A 23,790-nucleotide genomic window follows, 5' to 3' on the forward strand; every position below is an offset into this window, starting at 1 on the left:
AACACTTGGAGTCACCGTGCGTAACGCGCTCTTGCAGCGCCGAGTCCATTTATTCATGGCAATGCTGTGTTAATGTGCTAGAACTTTAAAAGATGTTTAAAGCGTTACCGTCTTCCACATCGGATCTGTGGACTGGTACCACGGCCTCCCCGGTCCGCTTTGCAGCCTGCAATCCAAAAGCCAGCTCTCCCGAAGACAGCCACAGTTTGTCTGTGTTGCCATGACGACTTCATATTGAGTCTTTTATGATAGGAACCCCTGGGCCTTTTATTAAATAACGTGTTTGCCCGTATAACTAACGCTAAAGTAGAGTCCAATGCATTCAATGACGCATTCATCCACGCTTTCAATGACTTCCCCTTATTCTATTTGCCTTTTCATGCTGTTATTTTGCCTGTAGGGCGTTATGATACTGGATACAATGCAATGTGAGTTGTGAGGTTGGTGCTGTGAATCCAACATGGAGGAGAAGATGGGTGGAGAGCCGCGTGCTTCTTCAGGAGCCCCCTGCTCCAATCCTTCCTGCTGCAGGAGCTCCACCATAGCCTTCCTCTTCCTCTTCCTCATCATCGGGATCTTTGCAGGCCTGGCTATTGGTGAGTATCACATCCATCATCACACACATAAACACGTATGTAGCAGCATGTTATGAGACTCCTCCGTTTAACGTTTCTAAACTGAGTCGTTCAGTTAGAATAAAGCACTTCTACTGTGTTGTGGTCAGCCTACCTGGTGCAGGAGCAGCATGATTTCTTGGAGATGGTGGAGCTGAAAGGTCTGAAGTATGATCCAGTTCTGTCAGATGACAACTCTGGTTTCTCCATCGTACTGACATCAGTTTTGCAGTCCGCGGTTAGTGCAGACTATCGCCATGTTGACTCAAATATTTTGTTTGAAAAGGATCTAATTCTTACATTTTACCTTCTAACAGATCAAAAATGTCTTCACTGTCTCGTCGATATCGCAGCACTACCTTGATTGCAGTATTGTTGCCTATGGGTGAGTGAAAGCTGAACTGAAGTAGATGACCTAATCCAAGCGGTAAAGAACAAACGGTCTGCTTCTTTCCAGTAACATTAATGGTGAAGTGATGGCAACATTCAGACTGGTCTTCATGGTGTCCAAGGTCCAGCAGTATTCAGACAACTTTGTCCAGGATCTGCTGAGAGTGGGACTCGGCTCAGTAATGCACGGGAAACCACTTGAGGTGCCAAAATTCGGAGAGATCACGGCTATCGTCCTACTGGGTAGTAAAAGCATAGCGTCATCGGTCTGTGGTCCCACGAGTGGACGTGTGGAGCAGTGGGAGTGAAAGAAATGCACCTAACAGTGTCTTTCTCGTTCCTAGGAGCCAGTGGGAAGTCCTTTTATTCTATTGGAAATGAGATGACAGGTGGGGGAATATGCTAACTAATGTTGAAGTGTTCCAGCATATAATAATCTAACATATATTTACTGCATTGTGCAATATAAAAAGGATTGTGTTTTGGTTACATTTTTCATAAACCTTTTAAACATCACTGTTACAAGACGCCTTTATTATGTAATTAAGGTATGATGTGGGTAAATAAATCCATAGTGGCTGAGTAATATTAAACAAAAACACCATTATCTTGATTAAATGTTATTTGAAAACCATTATACTTTATAGAAATAAATGATACCCACATTATTTTCACATTTTTTCTTATCCTGTAAACCTCATCCTGACATTTTTCTTTCATCTCGGCTCTGCAGCCAAGTGTCCTGACAACACCTTCACTTGCGACAACGGAGAATGTGTCACAAAAATAAATCCAGAGTGCGACTTCATCTCCGACTGCGCAGATGGATCTGATGAAGCTCGTTGTGGTAAAAATGACTCGACCCCTCTACCGGTCATTGGATTTTCAGGGAATGCGAATATTTGCTGACATGGCTGTAAGAAAATCTCCATCTTTTAAAGAATCAAACCTGCATTCTCTCAGACTGTGGTGTACGTCCCGCTACGGGGATTCGGGTGGTGGGCGGCGCGGACGCCCGGCAGGGCGAGCTGCCGTGGCAGGTCAGTCTCAGGCTCTACGGAAGCCACACGTGTGGAGCCTCCGTGGTCAACGAGCGCTGGCTGGTCAGTGCGGCACATTGCTTCGAGGGGTAGGCAACATCATATCCAATCTTAGGTGCTACTTATGGATTAGCTACGCTTTATGCATCAGCATTAAAAAAAAAAAATTCTCGTTCTCATTTGCGTTCCAGGAGCAGCGACCCCAAGGACTGGACGGCGCTCCTGGGGGCCAGACTTGTGAGCGGGGTCGAGTCGGAGTCCACGACCATTAACATCAAGTCGCTGGTCGTGTGTCCGGACTACAACCCCATGACCAACGACAACGACGTCACCGTACTGGAGCTGGAGACGCCGCTCACATTCAGCGCTTCCATCCAGCCCGTGTGCCTGCCCGCCCCCTCCCACGTGTTCCCCCCCGGGCAAAGCTGCGTGGTCTCAGGGTGGGGCGCGATAGAACAGTTTAATCGTGAGTGCACCTCAACACGTCAACAAATGAGGTTTTTCCACATTCTATCATGTCACCTGTGTTTGAATATTGACAGAATTAGGTTTTTTTTTTTTATTGAGCAACAAATGACGTCATAACGTGGATAGAATAACTTTTAGCCTTTTATCGTTGAGAAAATGACCGTTGGAAGTATGAACGACATGAGTGACTCTGGCACGTTATCCTCTGCTACCGTTCAGCCAAGTTGCCTCCAATACTACAAAAGGCTGTGGTGAAAATCATCGACTCCAACGTGTGCAACAAGTCGTCTGTGTACAAAGGAGGGGTTTCTCAGAACATGATGTGTGCCGGATTCCTGCAGGGCAAGGTGGACTCGTGTCAGGTCAGCTCTGTTTTACTTGGTTCATCTGAGGTATTAGCTCGCACGTCTTTCTCGTCCGTGTTTGTATACAAACACTGTACGTAGGGTCAAAACTGCACGTTATCCTTCATCACACCCTTAAAAAAAGAGGCGCGAAAGCTACTATTTTCATCTTGACATAACTTGCTGCGAATGAGAATCCACCCTAGTATGAGCTCCAATCTAGCGTTCTACAAAAATGGCCTATGTCCTTGCATAGATGCAACCTGTAGAGCCTGTAACCCTTACTTAGAGCTCCTCCTTCATGGAGGTCATTGCATTTTCTAATTCTAATACTTCTTTATTAATCCTTTAAATCATGGAAAATACAGTGCGGATCCCAATCAATTAACACTGATTTCCCCGGCACTAAATGACAATAACAAGTTTTCTTTTTTTTTTTCCCCCTGCAGGGTGACTCCGGGGGGCCTCTGGTGTGTGAGGGGGCCCCGGGGAGGTTCTTTCTGGCCGGGGTGGTGAGTTGGGGTGTCGGCTGTGCCCAGATCAACCACCCTGGGGTTTACTCCCGCATCACCAGGCTTCGCAACTGGATCTTGAGCTACACGGATCCCGGCTTGGTCCATGATTACTATCATCATGTTCCTCCTGTGCATGTCACTGTGCCAGCAAAAAGCTCTACTAAACCCCCACCCCCCGGGACCATCGCCTTGGATGCGTCAGCCGCACCAACGCAGACTGGTAACGTCATGCTGAGAGCAGCTTAATTAAAGGGTTAACTGGTGTCTTTTTAAACCTGGCTCATCTGCTTACTCTGGTGTGTAGGCAGATAAAGAGAGAAAGGTTAAGCCTCCACCCTTACGCCATGCCACGATTCTGTTGATTGCATTCTGACGCAGACCTTCGTCAGAGCAAAAACGATCCAAAAATGGTCAATAAAAGGATGGCATGTAGCGAGCAAGCTGCTCTTTGTCTTTATGATGTGTGCTGGATAGAAAGGGCACTTTTATCGGATGTCAGATGACCGGGACAGATGCCTGAGCAGTTACACCTCAATACTGAGCCAATATCAAAAATACATGTCCCATCTTCTACAAAGAGAAAAAAAAAATTAAGTCAACCTTCAATGTGGTATCACAAATACTTGTGTAAACTCACGCCAGAACAATCTGTCCCATCGTGTCCTCCAGTCCTCAATTGCACTGGGAACTTCCAGTGTGGCGCCACCTCCTGCATCAGCAAAGTGAACCCGGAGTGTGACGGCGTCCCAGATTGCCCCAACCAGGCAGACGAAAGCAACTGTGGTGAGTTCACATGTGAAAGGAGCGCACGTACTGGATTAAAAGGAAATCATTTCTGATGCGTGTTTCTGTTGCAGAGTGCGGCTTGCGTCCCGCACTGGGCGCCCACAGGATCGTAGGTGGAGTCACCGCTCGAAGGGGGGAGTGGCCTTGGATCGGCAGTCTCCAGTACCAGAGACTTCACCGTTGCGGTGCCACACTCGTCCACAGCAAATGGTTACTCACAGCGGCGCATTGCCTCACAAGGTACCACTGAACTCCAACTTCACCACAGTGATATTTTCATAGAAATTGGATGAGCCAGGAAGGTACTGAGTCTGCTGTCATTCACACCCCCCCCCCCCCCCCCCCCCAGCAGTGACCCTAGCCCTACTAACTGGGCTGTGAGCCTGGGGTCCGTGCTGCGCTCTGGAATAGGAGCCCTGGTCATCCCCATCCAGAGGGTCATCATCCACCCGGCCTTCAATGGCACCAACATGGACCACGACGTGGCTCTGTTGGAGCTGGCAGTCCCCGCCCCCATGTCCTACACCATCCAGTCCATCTGCCTCCCCTCACCGGTGCACCGCTTCCTCAAGGACACCGAGTGCTACATCGTGGGCTGGGGGTCCATGAGGGAAGGAGGTGAGGGATTTGAAATTGGGTCAACGTGGCGCTCGGTTCCTCTGAAAACAGTGAACCATTGCATAATGATGTTACACTTTATGATAGCAAGAAAACATTGTTCAACAAGTTCCACATCAACATGATGCCAAGGACTGACTAAAACTAATATCACAGGATGTATTGTTAAACACTACCAGACAGCCTGCTCACACAGTATTTATCATTTGTGCAGACAGCTTCATTTTTATCTGCTGAGTTTCTGACGTCTACCTGAACCTCCGATGCGACCAGCAGACTGATAGAGCTGAAAGGAATTTTATTTTGTGTGTGCAAAAGCAAAATCCATTTTAAACTTGTTTTTCAGGAAGCTGTGTTGGAATCAGGCTTTTCTTTCTGATTACCCACTAATATAATTCTTGCCACAGGTTCGTTGACCAACCTGCTGCAGAAGGCTGCAGTGAGCATCATCGACCAGGCAGACTGCCAGCGGTCTTATGGAAACGTGCTGACTCCTAACATGATGTGTGCTGGGCACATGGAGGGAGGGAGGGACACCTGTATGGTAAGTTACCCAAAAGCCTTTTATTTGTCTGGTATTATTAAGGATGGAGAAAACCCATTGCTGCTTGTTGAGGGACATTGCGACGCTCATGTGAAAGAGATGCGATGGGAGAGAGCAGACTTTCTTTCCTAAAAAAATACAGAGCACCTCCTCTCCCCCCCCCTTTCCTCTCAGTAATCTCCTTATGTAAGGAAACCCACATGCATTCCTGTCTCGGTCAAAGCACCAGGCATCTCAGCAGCGATCCAGATGACATTCTCTTTATACTTTACTCTTCTGATAGCTCACGCATCCTTAATCATTGTATTCTCATTAGATGCAGGGGACTCCCACTGCCTTGAAGTTATTTTAATATCTAAAAAGTTATTTTCTTTCTCCCCTCTCGTGCAGGGGGACTCTGGAGGGCCGCTGACCTGCCGCCAGCCCTCTGCCCCGTGGTTTATTGCCGGAGTGACCAGCTGGGGACACGGTTGTGGGCGAATTGGTTTTCCAGGGGTTTACACTGATGTTACTTCTGTCAGGAAATGGATATCTACATACATGCCTTTCTGAAGAGGCAAAAAGAAGCTGAAACTACAAAAAGTTGACAAACGACGTGGATTTTCTTGATACATTTTCAAAAAGGACGAAAGTCATGCATAAAGCCACACGTACATCATTTCCACAGTATTGATTATTGGTGCTGTTTTCAGTTCTTTGAACTGGGACCATCCTCTTTCATAATGTACTGAAGAAATAGGATTAGTGAACTGGAGTAGGGTCACTATGATCGCACATGCATGATTGAAAGTATTTATTTCAGTTTATTTATTTTCCGGACTGCTAAACCTTTTTTCCTTTTGTGTGTGTTTTTTTTTAATATACGCTGTTTATTTATGGGTTCATTTACAAGTCTCTTTATCTAATCTTGATGCAATGCAATAATTGTTACTGGAAGTTGTAATTTGGGGAAAAAAATATAGTTCTGCATGGAAAAAGTACTGGAATCAGCTTTAATAGAATTTTCACTTAATTTTGACAAACCCATGGTGATGTTTCATTGCCATACTCCTGAAGACACACAACAGAGGACTCTAATAAGATGTTTTTTCTTCATGAAGATGATTCCACTTACTGACAAACTGCAAATACTGTTCACAAGTTTTTGTTACTTCTCTACATTATCTCAGCAGGAAAGGAGGGGGGGGGAGGTGGAGTGTGGTTGCCAGACACCTGACGAGGTGTGCGCATGCGGATGAGAAAGGTTCAGTACCCTTTGTACAGCGAGGCAGACCCTGCTGAAACAAGCCGACTACTGTGGCAGGCGGCAGATAGAACAAAACTGTTTTGTTCTCCGGGTGTACTTTGATATGGGACTGTTTGGAGGCTTGTGAATGTCAGCTTCACCGGTATGAAAACACAAAGTTGGTCCTCGAGTCTTCCTTTTGAATTTAGCGTAAAAGCACGTTAAGTTCTGCCGGATTTGCCCCTTGAGGGCTCATGTTGTGCAGCTTTATCAATGGTAAAAATGTCAAGAATTTTGCAGAGCATAAACACAATGAAAAAAATTGGCAGCGAACATGTGGATAGTATTTTATGAATAAATTGGTGTGACAGCAACCTGTTATTACGGGTATGTGTCCCAATTGTCTCTTAAACAAATACTCAACCTTCGTTTGAAAGGCAGAGGTTTCAGTGTTTCTATTGAAGCCATAAGAAAACAGAGGTCACAAGGTCACGGCTTTGAAATATCGTGACCAATACGTCTCTAAACAAGCATGGGTAAATGGCAGCTTTTTAAAATGTGTGACTACATGTAGACCAGAAGATGAATTATTCATAACATAAAAACACAAATAACTATTCCTCAAGCAAAATGAAAATGTCCGCAGAGACTTGGGTTATGGCTCGAGTCCACAGTCTCCGACTGTCCGTGAGATATTGGTTTGAAGATGGTGTGGTGCCGCCGTGACACATCCGTGGACAGCTCCCGTTCTCCGGTGGAACCTCGTACACCTTCCCTACAGCAAGTGGCAGTCCGGCCAAGTACGAGGGGTGTTCACATACGAGCTCTTTCCCGCTGTAATCTAGAGTTGTATGTTCGAGACACTGTGTTCCAGGCATCCATATACCGGTCCATACACATGGCAATGCATTTCTGTGAGAACAAAAAGCACTTACGGTCACACAATTCAGGAGCTTTACAAAATGTTAATTTTAAATCATTTCCACTAATTAAATTCTCAACATTTTCAAATTGATGGTTTAATGTCAGTCCGGAAAGTGCAAAACTCAGACATTTCTTTTGATATTCATAGAAGTCACAGAAATGAGACGATCGATGACGCTCATTGTGGAACAGCCCTTACCTGCTCAGAGTTGTCCAGCGTGCTCCCAGGTTTACCTATGCACTTCTTGAAGCATTTGTCTGTCATCCTCTGAAACAGAAAGACATGGTTCGATTTTATTGATCTTATTGATAGCATTATTAACAAGTGAATTCATCAAGACACCATTTCAATAACTTCTGTATTACTCATATTTCATTATTGTGGTGACATATTAATGACCATCCTCTTATAACGGGGTGAGCGGACTCGTTAAAAAGGTACTCTCCATACTAAATGTACAACATGTAACGATACTCTTCCACTCATTAAGTTAGATAACGTTAAATAAGTTGTAGGTTAGCCTTGCTAGCTTAGCCACTGTGTCCATTGATTTAACGTCACCTGGAGCAGCTCCTGCGCGTTAGCCACTGCAATTTGGACCTTGACCTGCTCCATGATGGTGCCGGCGTCCACTTTACCACCCGATCCAGCCGCTGGGAAGTCTGCCCCGAACCCGTCCATTTCTACCGAAAGTCTAACTGTTTTGATCTTGTGAAAATACACGTGTGGACAGCTACTACTAGTCTCGGCTAACGACACTTTTCGATGCCCTTGACAGCAACGGAAGTCTGCATTCGTCACTTCCGGAACGGACATTCGAGACAGGAAATGCAATTTTTGTTCGAGTCACGGTGGACCTGTTCTACCGCTACCAAAACCCTTTTTAATTTCATATTTAACCCTTTAAATAACACTGTACTTTGGAAAAGTATACTACTTGTCAGAATGCAGAGCCGTGCCCCCTCATCTCTCCTAAAAACGACACACGTGCACGCATATACGCATGTCTGACACACGGTGGCGCTGTAGGGCTACTCACCTGAATCACTGTTAAACCTTAAGGGACAGAATTAGACTGTTGAATTTTTTTAATGTTTTAAAAAACCCTAACATATGCAATGTCTAAAGTATATGATATACTTTTATTTTGCTATCGAATTTTGGTTGAAATGCACTTATTTTTATTCTTATTAAGTCGCCTTGGACAAAAGCCTCAGCTAAATGACATGTAATGTAAAATATATTTACTGTCACAAGAAATATGAACAGTAGAAGTGATATTGTTAAACCTCAGCCTGGCCTCCAACAAAACCGTTACAAAAACAATTAAAAAGAGAATCAAGCAAAATAAATAAGAATATAAGACATAAGATGCTCCAGCTCGAAAGTAAAGGGATACATATACAACATTTATAATATAACATATATTGGTGGTAAACTGAGTGATAATTAAAAAAACATAATTAAGGCATATCAAAAAGAGGCCGTGTAGTGACTGAGAAGATATGTACAGTGATGTAAACAGGAAATTAAACAGTGAGCAGAATTCCCTGGTTTGTTTCGGCTGAGCTAAAATTTGGGAACCAATTGTGGGAAAACATTTTTGTTGCATTTTTGCAAAACGCCACCATCGCTGATTTTTATTTAATCCCTACTCTCCACATCAGGCTGTTGGAAATTGAATGACAATGAAAAAATACTTAATATATTAGTTTTTATGGTGTGTGATTTCAATCAGGATATTTGATGTTTGGGCATTGATTATTATTTTGCAATCATTCCAAGCTAGGTTTTGTACTATATCTGATCTAATTCAACATTGGTACATTTACTTCAAGCTAAAACTATGCAGAAAGCAGAAGCCAAGAACATAAATAGAAGATCATAAGAACCTCTGCATTGTTTGGTGTTGAGGCCCAAGCATGAGGATGACCCCGTGTCGCTTTATGTTTCAGACGAGATGACCTCACTGCGAAGGCCACCTGCCTTGAGTTGAACCAATGAGTGGCACAGTGAGTCTGCAGGCAACAATGGAGCGACGGTTACTGTCACTGTCAACAGACACTGTGTGAGTGGCTTGTGGCAACGCTGGGGGCATTGAGGAATAATTGTTGGGCGTCTGATTAGTGGCGTGCCTGCCTGAAAGTTATTCATGTAAAGATCACACAATGCCAAGCACCCAAGCACATGAAAAAAAACTAAACACACACACACATATGTCCTCAGACCACTTTGGCGTCGAGCCACATCGGGCTCAAAGGGGTGGGGGGGGGGCGTTGGGTTAAAGTGCAGCAAAATGAATTAACCCTAGATTACAATCATGAGTTCATTAATCTAATCTTCTTAAATTCTTAATCCCCTCAAGGCACACTTGTGTGTATGAAAGCATTCGGCTCAGTCAGCTACAAGGGAGGCTTCACACAAGCATGGGCAAAAATGGTTACGAGAATGTGAAATACATACATGAGAAGGTTTATGGTGGAAAACTTGGTCCCTTGTTGGGAACCAATAGGAAATAAATAGAGGCTGAACGCAAAGCTGAGTGAAAAACAAACCGATGTGCACCCAAACTCAGACGGCGGAGAACCAGCGGCAGCTTTTAATCTTCAAAAGCAGCTGTTGACTGACATTCGGAGGGGGCGAGAGGAAGAGAAACCTGAGCTGTGCGGCATTGACTGTGGCCGTGGTGTTGGAGATCAGTCAGCTCGCTGCAACAGTCTACCCCCATCTGTCACTTTTGGGAGAGTCCAATTGTCGCCACAGCCTTAATTGCTTCAATAAAAATAATAATAAAAATATCCCAAATATTAAATCTGCTACTGAGCAGAGAAGCTTTTTTTTTTTGCTGACTTCCACGCTGCTTTTTACACAAAGGGCCTGTTAAAGCATGAAAAGCACAGGTGCAGCTAATTACGTAAACTCTCTTCCATTGAAGTGTCGCAGTGAGACAAAAGGCCCGACATGCACAATAGCAGAGTCCCGGACCTGGCACACCTAAATGGAATGTAGCTATTATCAGTGTCATTAATGACATGTTGAGGCACATCCCAACAAAGCTCCCCCGAGAAATAGCTCTTTATTCTTGAATCCGTTCTGTATTTGTTGAAAACGTCTATTATTTAAAAGTGAGAGAGAGATAGAGAGAGAGTCTCCTTTTTTTCCAAAAAGTATGCAAAGTACCATTGCCTCAGGGTTGTACTGTGTTTTAAGCAGCCTGTGTAAGTCCGTGTATGCGCAGGCTGACTCGGCTCATTCTTGACCGGTGCGATTCTTGTCCCGAATAGCTCGTGAGTACTTAAATCCTTCAGAAAATGCCAGGAATTCAGCTGGAGAAACGATCTCATGGCTCTCCGAAGAACTTTAACCTGCCATCATATGATCGTTAAGACTTTCGGTTATGTGGAACACTCAAAAAGGGGCATGAGCTTTTGTGTCAAAGCAGATACACTTATATACTTATACTTATATTACTGGAAGATGGTATTTTTACATCTTCATGCAATTACATTTGACAGAAATACAGAATACATAAACAAATCATTGAAAAACAGATCCCTTTGATATATAATTTATGCATATTCCATGTCGTCATGTTACATGTTGTTTGTGTTGATGTCATGTGTACATTAAATATAATGTACAAACGTAGATCTTCTCCCCAGAGTCAAAGTGAGAAACCTTGCAGCTAGATGAAACACACGGGGCAGGCCTTTGTACAATAATAATGCTGTGCATTGACCCTGAAGTTGGATGCAGAATAAAGCGAGCTTTCTGCAGCGGTGCTGCAGCCCCATTGGACAACGCGAGGAGGAGTGGGAGGAGCCAGGCGGAACACCACGGCGGCTCCGCTCTTTCTCTCCGCTTTGCTCGTTGAACTCCCCCGCAGGCTCCGTGGTCCCCCCCCCCTCCTCCTCCTCCTCCTCCTCCTTCGAACAATCCGAAACTACCAACTTTTTGTCCTCCTCCTTTATGTTTTTTTTTTTTTAACGTCGCAAATCTTCGCGTTTTACAACCCTGGAAGCTCGGATAGACACGACGAATGGCTCGACCGATCCCCGACCCTTCACGGCGCGACGCCGTCCTGAAGTCGGAGTGCGGATGCGTCTAAACTGTGCCACAACTTCAAACCAAATCTAGTAAACATCGAACCGAGATTTTTTATTTTTTTTTTAAAGGGAATCCGGATAAGCTGCGCGCCTCCCAAGGTAAGTCCCCTACCAGCGAAGGCACGCGCGCGACTCTTCGATTATTCCCCCGATACTTCCGATCCGCGGAAGCCGGTGATTGGCGGCGGCTCCTTTTTTGATGTCGCCTCGTTGTAACTTTTGAGGAAAGTTTCACGTTTACTGCGCGAAACCAATCGGATTTCACGCGGAGTTCCTCCGCGGAAGCCCCCGGTCTCCCTTTCAGAAACAACGCAGCTTCAAAGCGGAAAGACATTGTTTTGGTCGTTTTCAAGTTGTGTCTTTATTAACCTACCGCGCCATACATATCACGACGTTTGTTTTTGGTATAATTATACTAATTAGAAACAAAGCTAATAAATGCTGGCGTGCAATGAAGTTGATCTTAAATTCGGCCGCCACTTGATGCGATGTGGCTGCAGGCCTCGTCTGAATCCACCAGAGATAATGAAAGGAAGGATTGGGCTTTTTCATCTGTTGCACCGCGGTTACATAACTTCGGCCCTAAGGAAGCTGGACACGAGGTGTCTCATCTCATGCGATCTTTGAAAGCTAAAGGCAACCGTCTGTGAATCAGCTGGACCGTAGGACGGGATTGATTGGCTCTGGCTTTGTTCCCAGGTGACTCACGGCCCCGAAAGGTTTGTAGGGGGGTGGTGAGATGTCATTTGATATATGGAAACACAGGAGGAAGGTGCCATTAAAAACCAGTTCATGTGGCTAATTTGTTTTGGGAGTTGGGTATTGACACTACTGTGTGTTTTACAGTGGAAATCGTTGTGCACACACACACACACACACACACACACACACTGCTGTGACTTCTGTGAGAGTGCTTCCTTATCTGATTTTCTTTCATTATGGATGACTGAAGTCTATATCCGTACCGCCCGCTGATATGAGGGTTTTATTTCTTAACAACCCATTCATCAACTGCTGGCACAGGGACCTTTTGTTTGATCATAGAAGAGGGGGCGGGGGGGCGGAGGGGGTGTTTATGGTTGTGTTGACATCAAAAGGAAGGCCTGATAAAATCTCTTCCACCTGACCAAATGTATCTATTAGATACGAATCCTTCTTCCCATCTGGACTTAATATTTTCCCTCATTCCATTTCCTCTTCCAGGTCAACGCCAAGATGTCCGTCAGCAACCACGAGAACCGAAAGTCTCGCTCCAGTTCCGGCTCCATGAACATCCAACTGTTCCACAAGACGACGCACGCCGACAGCCTGCTGACGCAGCTCAACCTGCTGCGCAAACGGAAGGTCTTCACGGACGCGGTGCTGAAGGCCGGGAGCCGCTCCTTCCCTTGCCACCGGGCCGTGCTGGCCTCCTGCAGCCGATACTTCGAGGCCATGTTCAGCGGCGGGCTCAGGGAGAGTCGCGACGCCGACGTCAACTTCCACGACTCGCTGCACCCGGAGGTGCTGGAGCTCCTGCTCGACTACGCCTACTCGGCCCGAATCCTCATCAACGAGGAAAACGCTGAGTCGCTCCTGGAGGCCGGCGACATGCTGCAGTTCCACGACATCCGGGACGCGGCGGCCGAGTTCCTGGAGAAGAACCTCCACCAGTCCAACTGCTTGGGGATGATGCTGCTGTCGGACGCCCACCAGTGCCACAGGCTGTACGAGCTGTCGTGGAGGATGTGCCTGGCGGACTTTGCCACCCTCTTCAGGACCGAGGACTTCCTCAGCCTGCCCAGAGACAAAGTCCAGGAGCTGATCCTCAGCGAGGAGCTGGAGGTGGAGGACGAGAGCCTGGTGTACGAGGCGGTTATCGACTGGGTCAAGGCCGACATGGAGCACAGGCACAGCGAGCTGCCCGAGCTGCTGCGCTGCGTCCGACTGGCGCTGCTCCCCGAGACCTACCTGCTGAAGAACGTCGCCTCCGAGGAGCTCGTCATGTGCCACAAGGTGGGCCGGGAGATCGTCGAGGACGCGGTGCGCTGCAAAATGAGGATCCTGCAGAACGAGGGCATTGTGACGGGTTTCTGTGCCAGGCCGAGGAAAGTTAGCCAGAACCTGCTGCTGCTGGGAGGACAGACCTTCATGTGCGATAAGGTCTACATGATCGACAACAAGACAAAGGAGATCACGCCCAAGACGGACATCCCCAGCCCCAGGAAAGAATGCAGCGCGTGCGCTATCGGTTGCAAGGTACGTACGAGCTCTATACCCGATGACTTGTTTATTTTAACGCCACGTGGAGGTACAAACTCTCTCCTCGCGCCCCCAGGTGTACGTCACCGGCGGCCGCGGCTCCGAAAACGGGGCGTCCAAGGACGTCTGGGTCTACGACACGCTGCACGACGAGTGGTCCAAAGCGTCGCCCATGATGGTGGCCCGGTTCGGACACGGCTCCGCCGAGCTGGACCACATGCTGTACGTGGTCGGGGGGCACACGTCCCTCGCGGGATCGTTCCCCGCGTCTCCGTCCGTGTCCCTCAAGCAGGTGGAGCAGTACGACCCTCAGACCAACAAGTGGGCGCTGGTGGCGCCGCTCCGGGAGGGGGTGAGCAACGCCGCTGTCGTCGGCGCCAAAAACAAACTCTTTGCCTTCGGGGGCACCAGCGTCAACCGGGACAAGTACCCCAAGGTCCAGTGCTTCGACCCTTGCCAGAACCGCTGGTCCGTGCCGGCCGCCTGCCCCCAGCTGTGGCGCTACACGGCGGCGGCGGTGGTCGGCAGCCACGTGGTGGTGATCGGCGGCGACACGGAGTTCTCCGCCAGCTCCGCGTACCGCTTCAACAGCGAGACGTACCAGTGGTCCAAGTTCGGCGACGTGACGGCCAAGCGCATCAGCTGCCACGCCGTGGCGTCGGGGAACCGGCTGTACGTGGTCGGCGGCTACTTCGGCGCCCAGCGGTGCAAAACGCTGGACTGCTACGACCCCTCGTCGGACTCCTGGGAAAGCGTGACCAGCGTTCCCTACTCGCTCATTCCCACGGCCTTCGTCAGCACGTGGAAGTACCTCCCGGCGTGAGGAGGAGCGCGTGCTCGCTTTTTGAGGTGAGTAATTGCAGTTCCCTCAAACTGACACAAACGCCAGATGAATTATGTGCGCTATTCATAGTGTTCCTCTCATTGTCCGACGCACAGGGAGTAAACGTCAGTTTGAACCAGACGAGGCCGGTTTAAAAAAAAAAAAAAAAAGCCCCTTGCTGTTTTTCAGGGTTGCCAGTGGTTACAGTTACACATTATCTAGCTGCTGAGACGCCTGGGTGTTGGATAAACACGGTGCAGTGTCCTGGTTTACAGAGCAGCAGGAATGTCGGGCGGTGCCGGTGATCACAGAGCGAGGTGGACCTGCAGGGATCAGGTCTGAGTCCGGTTGTAACTCCTGGAAGGCCATGTGACACACGGAGAGCTTGGGCCGACACGTGCGTGATACACCACCTACGATCTTACCTCGTCTCGTTCATAATCCTAGTACTACGCTCCCATCTTATATAGCACCTTTTCTCAAAGTGCTTTAAAGGACGAAAAGAAAGCTCCGTGTGATGACAGACGCCGGGACAATCTGTTCCGCTTCAAAGTGAAAAATAAAAAGTCGAGGTGAGCAGGTGCAAGCGGGAATGAAAAAGCAAAGGGTGCGTTCCAAGGTTATAGGAATATGATTGACTCAGACGCAGCGCCCCACATCAGCGAAGGACCGCTCGGCCTCATCTGCCTGAAGGGATGACAGGTGGCAGTTTTCACAGTTCCATGCGAGATGAGAGATGATGCGTTTTTCCTGAGGTGTTTCCAGGTTTTTTTCACGCCGGGGGGGAATGGAGGGACGAAGAGGCGTCTGCGCGGTTCTTCCTCAGACGGGTTTGCAGGTTGTTGCCTGAGTTTCGTGACGCGAGCCTTGCTCTGTGATCTTATTTTAGCAACGTTGCAATAAGTGGGAAAACCATTATTTTGCTGTAGCAGGTCGTCGGTTTGGCTCCTCATGAAACCCCCGACTGCGCTGCGCTGGGTTTTGTGGTTTTGCTTTCAGTGGAGGCTTTATTACGCCGACTACAAACGCGGCGCTTTTCGATGCGTTGTTCTGTGCGACGTGTTCGGTGGGTCAACGCGACGCTCCGGTCCGCCATCAAAGGATATGCAACGTTTCCGTGGTTACCTGGTGATGAATGAAACTAAGCCCCCCCCCCCCTGGCCTCATTGGTTGGTTGATGTCTCTCAGTCAGTGTGTGTCCTAATGTGATAGTCAGGTTTGACTCATTTGGGAAAGCGTGTCCAAACTTTTGACTTGGTAAAATGAGCTGTTTGCCTTTTCATTCTGTGCCCCCCCCCCCCCCCCCCCCCCCCCCCCCTCGTTAGTTTATAGTCTTTCCATTTGTCTAGAAGGAAACTCTTTCACTGATGACTGTAAGCACACCGAAGCGCTGATGTAAACCCTGCGCAGTGAGGCGCACTGGTGTTTTTCCTGTGAAGTTTGGATAAATCCGACTCCTACGTACCGCGAAACAACTGTCTGCAAGGACGACTACGAACAAGCTCCGTTCACGCTGCCAAGAACTTTGAAAGCAAAGCCGGGAGGAAGCGAGCGAGAAGCACGGAGCTTATGTGTGACTTGTGTCTACAGTAAACAGCTGGATTCGATGGAGCCAGGGGCTTAGCCTTATGAGGCTGCTGGTGTGGACCGCTAGCCTCTGCTTTTTCTTTTTTTCTTTTCTTTTTTGGGCCGGGATGGAGACAGACAGGCTGGCTATGAAAGATCAAGGCGCAGCATCTTTATGAACTCTTGGAGGAGTTACAGTAGCTAACATCCCGCTGCCTTTCTGTCTTAATTACAGCAGACGTGGAAAAAAAAAAAAGAAAAAGCTCAGATTTCCAGCCTGTCAAGCAGGCGTCCTGCGTCGACCTCCTCTCACCCGAAGCCTTTGAGGGAGAAGTGAGGTGGGGAAAAATGTAGGCTGTAGCAAAGTGATACAGAGCAGGACACTTATACACACACACACACATATATAGAGTAGAGAAGTGGAGAGCGAGGAAGACCAGGAGGAGCAAAGCTATTTTGCGCCATTTGGCAGCCGAGACTAACGCCTGCCTAAAAATACTTGGTACCCAAGGCTTGTCCACTTTCAGCTGGGTCACAGGGAGAAATGATTGTGCACGTGCGAGAGAAAGAGCGCGTGTTTACGATAAGCCTGAAAACCACCAAGTCAGCTGTTCAAGTCGTCAGTATAGTAGTAGTATTTGACACAGTTGTGAAACAACTGGTTTTGCACCCGTACGACTCCCTCTCCCTCTCTCTCCCTCCCTCCCTCTCCCTGTCACACAAACGCACACCGAGGCACTGGCACTGACACCGCTGGCGTCGCCCGTCCTTTAAAAAGCCGGCCATCCTTGCTCTAATTTGGGAGGAATGAAGGCGTGGCCTGCGCTCCCATTAGTAAAGATTTGTTCACGTTTGCGGGGCCTGGATGGGATCACCGGCCCTTTTTTTTTGTCACCACGTTCCACTGTGGTTTGTGGCCCTCGTTCATTTCCACCAGATGTGAGTAACCGCGGACTCTCAAGGCCAAGCGTGAACCCGCTGCTCGTGGTGCTTTGTAAATGTTGAAGCGGTACGGTTCGGGTTTGTTATGTTCCGGGCAGGAGAAGTAAGCAACCCTTTTAAAGGCGAAAAAACAAAGACCTGAATACAATCTTAAGTAATGCATGACTACTGGCTGTTTGTAGCGCTCTGATTGGTGTATCAAAGTGTGTGTTTCGGGAGAAGTAAGCCGAGGACCGTCACAGTGTAATCTGGTATCCAGAGAGGACAATCTCTCTCCATCACCCCCTTAAACCCTTGAACCATACCGACCCCAGAGATGACCGTTATCTACATTCAAGGCTTTGTTTTCTTAGCCCCCCCCCCCCCCCCACCTTCTCCATCCCTCCCTCCTCATAAAAATCATCGACATAAGCCGCACTTCTCTTTAACGGCTCCAAGCCCTTATGGGGTGGGCACGGCTCTGCGTGATGGGGGGGGGGGGGGGGGGGGACACCTGGAGAGGTCAGAGGCCACCGGGGGGGGGGGGGGCTCTCCCCGTCCTTCCCCCGGCAGCTGCTGTAAAACGGAAAAGGTCGCGGTGGGATCAGGGAGGAGGAGAGCAGGGGCCTCAGTCACTCGATACTAATGTTTTATTAATGCCTCGCTGTGAGGGCCACCACCAACGCAAGCCGAATCAGGCTTTTATTGTGGCATCTGTGTACAACAACGCCCCACCACCCCATCCCTCCCTCCCGCCCTCCCCCCGCCTCTCTCAGACACACGCATACGCGGTCGGAGTCAGCACGTGCACACACCCGCTTTGTGTCCAGTCCCCTGAGTAATCAATCTGCCACATTACAGCCCTCAGGTAGTGGCTGCTTGCATTTGCATGGAGCTAATGGGGTTTTTTTTATTGGTCTTTTCCTCGTGCTGGGAGTCACAAAAAGGGGACAAATATGCTTAAAATGGCTGAATAATAACCCCGACTCATGTTTTTGATTACGCCCCTTGAAATGAGGCGTGTAATTCATCCGAATGACATCATATTTGCTCAAGTATTACTCGAGTGGCGCTTATCCAGACACTGAGACGCTCTTTGTTCCGAGTCTTAAACCGAGACCAAGTCTTCCATCAACACTCGATATCCTGCAGCAGCTGCACGGCGATGTGCCACTGAGCTCCACCACCCCCCCCCCCCCCCACCCCCAGACTCCTTTTTATCAGCCCTGGAAAACATGGCAAAGTCATGTAAATGAAGTCCCACCGATTCATACGTTAGTCAATGCAGCGCAGTTCTTTGTGGTCATTAGTAACCACAGGGGACCAATGAAAGGAAGGCGACTCGGCTTTAGTCTTGTGCATTGTGGGTAATTGGGACTCCGGGAAATATGCAGACGGAGCGCGAGCTGCGGCGAATGGAGATTCATGCAAATCATCGGTGTTGATGATTTGATAAATGGGACGTGGTCTTTTCTTTTTGTCAAACTCAATCTGGCATCACGCCCATGCATGCGCACGGGGGGTGAGGGAGGGAGGGAGGGAGGGGGGGGGGGGATGATAGGAGTCGACAGACTGAGTCAGGTTTAACCTCAAAGTGCCAGATCCAATCACTTCACATAGTCCCAGCCCATCTATTTGGTTTGTTGAAGGGCGCGAGGACCCCCCTCCCCCCCCCACACACACACACAAACACACACACACACACACCCCCTGTGCCCCACAGTGGGGGGGCACCCGGGCCTACTGGCTTGGTTATGAACCCTGCCACCTGTTGGCACTGCAGACATCTTGGTCCCTGACGGCAGGGAGGAAGTGAGATTCGTGAAGGTCGATTGGATTGTGGCACCATGGGAGTTTGAGAGCGCTCAGGGGGGAGGGGGGGGGCAGGCAGGGGCAAGTCCGGACGAGTTTGTTCGCATAAATCAATCGGGGGGGTTTGAGATGTGGCCGAAAAAGGGGGAAGGCTCAGGGTGGAGTAGAATTGACCTTGACGTGACAGGTAATAATAGTGCGACTGTGAGGCAGTCTGGAGCCCGTTTCCGTGACAGCGGGACCCTGGTTGGGAACAGCCGGGGGAGCAGAGATTTGACGATGCGAGACAAGGACAGTTTATTTTTTAGGAATGTACTGATGCACGTAACCTTTCCGGGCCAAAGGTCACCATGGAAAACAATGTATATTTGTTCCCTTCTGTTGTTAATCGTACATATAGAGCAGCAACTTTCATGACACAGTCATTACGGAGTTTGTACTGCACCAGATGTGCCGTTACTGGTTGGTTTCGGTATCGAAGAGTCTTCTTGCCCCCATCTGAAATGAGCAGCGTCTCATGAACTGTTAGACACCGAAAGTTCAGCTGCAAATCGAGTAAACTTGTAAATCCAGCTGAACGCGTGTGACTCAGATCCGTTTCATTCGCTCGCCATCGAGGAACCGCACAAATCCCATGAAATGCTTACTGGTCTCTGGCTGTAGCTTCATATTAAACCCAGAAATGTGATTTGTAGAATTCTTCTTATCTAACTGGTTTTAAATAATATTCTGTTTTGTAGCTGAAAAAGATACTTTTCAAAGTTGGCTAAATGAAGGTATTTATTTAGTACGCTAAATATAAGCACTTGGGTTCATCACCAAATGTAGTTTGTAGTGGTATTCTTCTTCCATAAAGCACACAGAGCGGCCCTCATCGGCTCTGGCAGACCTGAGATATGATCACAAATGTGCAACGTCCAGTGGAACATTCCCACATGACCTCAGGGGAGGAAGATTAGACGATGCTTCACACATCCCAGAATCTGAAAATGTAAATGTGAGAAAGCCTCTAACCGTATGACTTAAATCCCGATACAGCAGTTTAGCAGCAGTTTCCGTGTGTGTAGTCGAGAGCAGCTTATCCTTACGGGGGGGGGGGGGGGGGGTGGGGTCGACTCCTCTGCCACCCTCCACATATTTATTACCTAGCGACGTAAATGGCTTGTGCAGCTTAACCCCGCATGCCAAGAGGACTTTAGCTAAATAACGGCCCATCCTAAGGCATTATTACCGCTATGTGGGTAAGCCCGGTGAAAACGGCACGTTGATACGCTGGAGCGCAGCGCGGAGGAGCAAAGTCCCCGCATTCCTCCTCTCCGCGGGCCGCCGCGTCGCGTCACACGGTCGGCCCTCGTGCAGCAGAGTTCACAGTCTCCCTCTTTTCTCTCTATCCCCCCCCCTCCAGATAAGCAGTGGTATGCAGGCTGATTTCTCCCTTCACTGGCTGCACAGAAGAGGAAGAGGAAGAAGAAGAAGAAGAGTTTGCGTAGTCCTGCTGTGGCGCCATCCAGCCTGCTGCACATTCTCCTTTTGCTGCAGAGGAGCGACGGCCCGAGTCCCCCCCCCCCCCCCCTCGAGTACGAGACCGCGACCCTCTTCCCGCCGTGAGACCGGACTCGTTGCCATGTTCACAGACGTGCAGACGGGATTCCCCTGGCTTTTTCTGTTCCACCTGGTGCACTGACTCACTACGCAGTGTAGTGTGTGTATCATCTCACCGCAAGAGTACAAGTTCAACAGATTGAGGGCCTGTTAGTGTCTGTAGTGTCTGTTAGTGACGTGTTGCTTTACAGTGAAGTGAAAAAAGAAAGTCAGATGGTCCGCCCCCCCCGCCCCCCCTTCTCTTCTCTCCCGGTCACTAGGTGATTACTCATTTTCTGGACTGCTGATGGACGGAATTAGACCTTCGCTCCGCCAGGCGAGCGGAGGAGGACGGACGATATTTGGGGAAGTGTATGATTTTGTGCACAGAAACAATCTCGCTGTCTCTATTTTTAGCGCTTGGACTCGGGCTTCCCACAATTTTGGCAAGTTAGATTTGTGTCGTCCTCCTGGACTTAAAATACACGCTCGCAAGAGCGAATGTGGCCCATTGCGGCCCCCGAAGAAGGAACTTTTCTGTTTCACGATTTTGAGGCCATGACTTTTGTCATTTGTTTGTGTATATTGCGTCTCAGGGTTTGTTTTGTTTTTTTGTATATTTGTTCAAAGTAGTATCTTGTGCTAACTTTTCATTTGAATGTACCATTTTCGTGACATTTCTTGTTCGCATTGGTTGTATTTATACATATATATTTCCAAAACCCAAATGGCTAATCAGCCATGCTGGATTTTAATAACAAATGCTAAGTGTGTCCAAAGTAGTTAAGACATTCTCTCTAACTATATCATTTTTCTTATTGTATATTTCGGATTGTTAATGGAAGTCTTGTGTTGATAATTTGTATATTTGCTTTGTAACGAGTTTATAGAAGCCTTTGATTTGCACATTTTGTACAACGAAAACTCTTAATGGTCTTAAATTTGTACCTTTTGTCTTAGTCTGAATAATCAGTGTTTTTCCAGCAAATTATCAAGTTGTTCCTCTTTTTGAACAATCGTCATTTGCTCTGCAGTTTTCCAATATATCAATTACACCAATATATTAAGCTATTTCTGACAAACCACGTGTTACTCCCATGTTCTACAGTTCACCGCTCATCAATAAATATCTTAAACATCTTCTCTGTTGTTTGTCCTCTTTATTTTCCAAGGAATGGCAGGAATGCAGCCGCCGTCTCATTAAAGCGGCACAGGCAGCCATGTAATCACACAGGTCCTATTCACGTGCCTGGAATAGTTTCCAAACGCAGGTTAGGGATGGTTTTGGTATTTACCGGGAACGCCCGTCTCCTTCCTCCGGTCTGTGTGCGCACTTCGATTCAGCAGCAGCCTATTCCTGGGGAGGATGTGAAAAGTCCGACTTTTAATTGACATTGTTAATTAGCAGGGTAGAAGTATGTAACCAAGGAAATGCATCTGAATATTTCACTCATGAACAGTACTTGAGTCAATGCGCTGCTCGTAGGCCTCACGCCTCGAGGCGTGTGCTGCTCAGGTGATGCTCGTTTACGCCCCTTGTTCTGCAGAGACCAGGCGAACGTGAGAAAGCGCTGCAGTGCGTGACTGGACGTCTGGCTGGCACATCACGGACGGGCAGGGAGGAATGTGCCCGCGTTCAGGTTCAGGGTGGAGGCGCTGAACGAGCTGCCTGCAGGCTTTGAGCATCTGAGCAGTGAGCTTCAAACCGGGCACCTCCACTTTGTAATGAGACATCAGTGGAAGGCTTTTCAATGTCAATATATCCATCCCAAATAACCTGTGGCATGGCCATCGTCAATGACTACCTCCTATCACGTGAATGGAGGCCATGACTGGGTTTAGGGTTCAAGTAGTTTTTGCTTAAAACCTGATTCTGTTCACTCATTAACTTGTTTTGGAGAATGTTTTATTGCTGTTTGTGTGGAAATGCATTTTGTAATTGACCATCAGTTTACTTTTCTTCCTCTTTAACCATGTAAAGCGTCTGAGTATTTTGAAAAGCGCTATATAAATAAAATGTCCACATGCCATCTGTGTTAGAGATGGAAATGAAAGGAGAGAGACACGAGGCAAGCAGCCCAGCAAATGTTATGCAAGTTGTTCGCCGGGATTTGTTAATCAAATTAACATTTGCACACATGTGGATCTCTGTAACATCGTGTCCTAAAATATAGTTCAAATCTTGTAGACTTTACTTCTTCAAATGACATGAAATCTTAAGTGTTTGTTTTAGGGCGTTCCCCTTGAGTATAATAAGGCAATGCCATTGTTAAATCTTTTCATAACCAAATAACAAAACTTGAAAGGCTGCTGTTAATTGGATGCAGCCATGACATCATGCCTGTAAAAAGTTATCCAGTCCACCCTGTGTGGGTTCAACAACTCATTAAAAGGTTGGTGTGGGGATTTTAAGACTACAATGCAGCATAAAAAGATTAAAGGCGCGGCACTGGACAGCAGGATGAGCAGGTCGGTCAAAGGGTCCTTTTGTCATGCAAAGCGTCATGCGATTTCAAACGCATCTTGCAGACAACACAATTAAACCATGGTGAATAAATAGACATTTGAAAGTCGCCTGGAGACAAAAGAACCTCAGAGTCCCCCCCAAAACAAAAAGAAGGGCAGGGAAGAAATGAAAGAACACACATTCTGAATCCTGCGTTCAAACATCTACGGAATGTCTTTGTATTATATATTAATCTAATTAATCAGAGGCTTTGTAATTAATTAATCAAAATTAATCGCATTTTAACTGCATAAATATTTGACCTGAGAACAGTGAGAAGTAATTTTTTTCACATGGATTTTTATTTTTGTTCAACCACGTGGACTTAGTTACCCTGGACCTTAAACCAGTCACCTGGTGCAGTGTGGGTTGGGTGTGGGTCCTTGTACTCCGAGTCGGGCTAACGTCCACGCTAGCTGCTAATTGTTTTGCGTTAAGGTGATACTTGAGGCTCGATGTGAATTCCTTGTTGCACAGCTTGCACACAACCATGCTCTTATTGACGCTTCCATCCGTGTGTTTGTTATAATAAGATTTCCCATTCACGGGGCCAACCGACACGGTCTCGTCAGCTTCTTCGTTCATGTTCACTGTGGTTTGTTGTTGTCTGAAGTCATGAACGCTAGTTGGTGCGCCAGTATAATCGGTCCCCCCGAAACTCATCCAGTGAGAAACGTTCCGCGGTGCAAAAAATAAGTGTAAAAATGCGTAAAAAATGTTTAATGTGTTATTTTTTGTGTAATGAATTAATATTAATTCACATTG

General features: G+C 47.7%; 3 protein-coding genes across 4 annotated transcripts; 2 read left to right on the forward strand and 1 right to left on the reverse strand.

The window, feature by feature from the left end:
- The first annotated feature begins 406 nt into the window (after positions 1 to 406).
- Positions 407 to 6,158, forward strand: tmprss9 (transmembrane serine protease 9). The gene is made up of 15 exons (XM_062563621.1): positions 407 to 596; positions 725 to 852; positions 932 to 999; positions 1,072 to 1,247; positions 1,349 to 1,393; positions 1,738 to 1,851; positions 1,968 to 2,133; positions 2,236 to 2,510; positions 2,732 to 2,874; positions 3,306 to 3,591; positions 4,041 to 4,154; positions 4,229 to 4,397; positions 4,507 to 4,775; positions 5,183 to 5,319; positions 5,710 to 6,158. The coding sequence occupies exons 1-15, from the start codon at positions 461 to 463 to the stop codon at positions 5,869 to 5,871; spliced, it is 2,388 nt and encodes a 795-aa protein (XP_062419605.1). The 5' UTR covers positions 407 to 460; the 3' UTR covers positions 5,872 to 6,158.
- Positions 6,159 to 6,293: 135 nt separating this feature from the next.
- On the reverse strand, positions 6,294 to 8,275 carry timm13 (translocase of inner mitochondrial membrane 13 homolog (yeast)). Its single transcript, XM_037470293.2, has 3 exons — positions 8,031 to 8,275; positions 7,668 to 7,736; positions 6,294 to 7,456 (listed from the first exon to the last, which is right to left on the reverse strand). Exons 1-3 carry the CDS (start codon positions 8,148 to 8,150, stop codon positions 7,358 to 7,360), a joined length of 288 nt encoding a protein of 95 aa, XP_037326190.1. The 5' UTR covers positions 8,151 to 8,275; the 3' UTR covers positions 6,294 to 7,357.
- A 3,096-nt stretch (positions 8,276 to 11,371) lies between these two features.
- Positions 11,372 to 21,673, forward strand: enc3 (ectodermal-neural cortex 3). Of its 2 annotated transcripts, none has more exons than XM_037470312.2 (4): positions 11,372 to 11,674; positions 12,779 to 13,813; positions 13,893 to 14,665; positions 20,344 to 21,673. In XM_037470312.2, the coding sequence occupies exons 2-3, from the start codon at positions 12,791 to 12,793 to the stop codon at positions 14,637 to 14,639; spliced, it is 1,770 nt and encodes a 589-aa protein (XP_037326209.1). In that variant the 5' UTR covers positions 11,372 to 11,674; positions 12,779 to 12,790; the 3' UTR covers positions 14,640 to 14,665; positions 20,344 to 21,673. The 2 variants fall into 2 exon arrangements, with proteins under 2 accessions (XP_037326209.1, XP_037326210.1); XM_037470313.2 differs by lacking the exon at positions 11,372 to 11,674 and adding an exon at positions 11,701 to 12,294.
- Positions 21,674 to 23,790: the final 2,117 nt, after the last annotated feature.

The sequence above is a fragment of the Pungitius pungitius genome, chromosome 7, assembly GCF_949316345.1.
Source record: "Pungitius pungitius chromosome 7, fPunPun2.1, whole genome shotgun sequence".
Taxonomy (NCBI): domain Eukaryota; kingdom Metazoa; phylum Chordata; class Actinopteri; order Perciformes; family Gasterosteidae; genus Pungitius; species Pungitius pungitius.

Coding starts and splice junctions, on each gene's coding strand:
- enc3 (XM_037470312.2), top strand. CDS start 12,791: ATGTCCGTCAGCAACCACGAGAACCGAAAGTCTCGCTCCAGTTCCGGC. Junction 13,814..13,892: donor CGTGCGCTATCGGTTGCAAG/GTACGTACGAGC, acceptor TCGCGCCCCCAG/GTGTACGTCACCGGCGGCCG.
- tmprss9 (XM_062563621.1), top strand. CDS start 461: ATGGAGGAGAAGATGGGTGGAGAGCCGCGTGCTTCTTCAGGAGCCCCC. Junction 1,248..1,348: donor CACGGCTATCGTCCTACTGG/GTAGTAAAAGCA, acceptor TCTCGTTCCTAG/GAGCCAGTGGGAAGTCCTTT. Junction 2,875..3,305: donor GCAAGGTGGACTCGTGTCAG/GTCAGCTCTGTT, acceptor TTCCCCCTGCAG/GGTGACTCCGGGGGGCCTCT.
- timm13 (XM_037470293.2), bottom strand. CDS start 8,150: ATGGACGGGTTCGGGGCAGACTTCCCAGCGGCTGGATCGGGTGGTAAA. Junction 7,737..8,030: donor ACGCGCAGGAGCTGCTCCAG/GTGACGTTAAAT, acceptor TTTCTGTTTCAG/AGGATGACAGACAAATGCTT. Junction 7,457..7,667: donor CGCTGGACAACTCTGAGCAG/GTAAGGGCTGTT, acceptor TTGTTCTCACAG/AAATGCATTGCCATGTGTAT.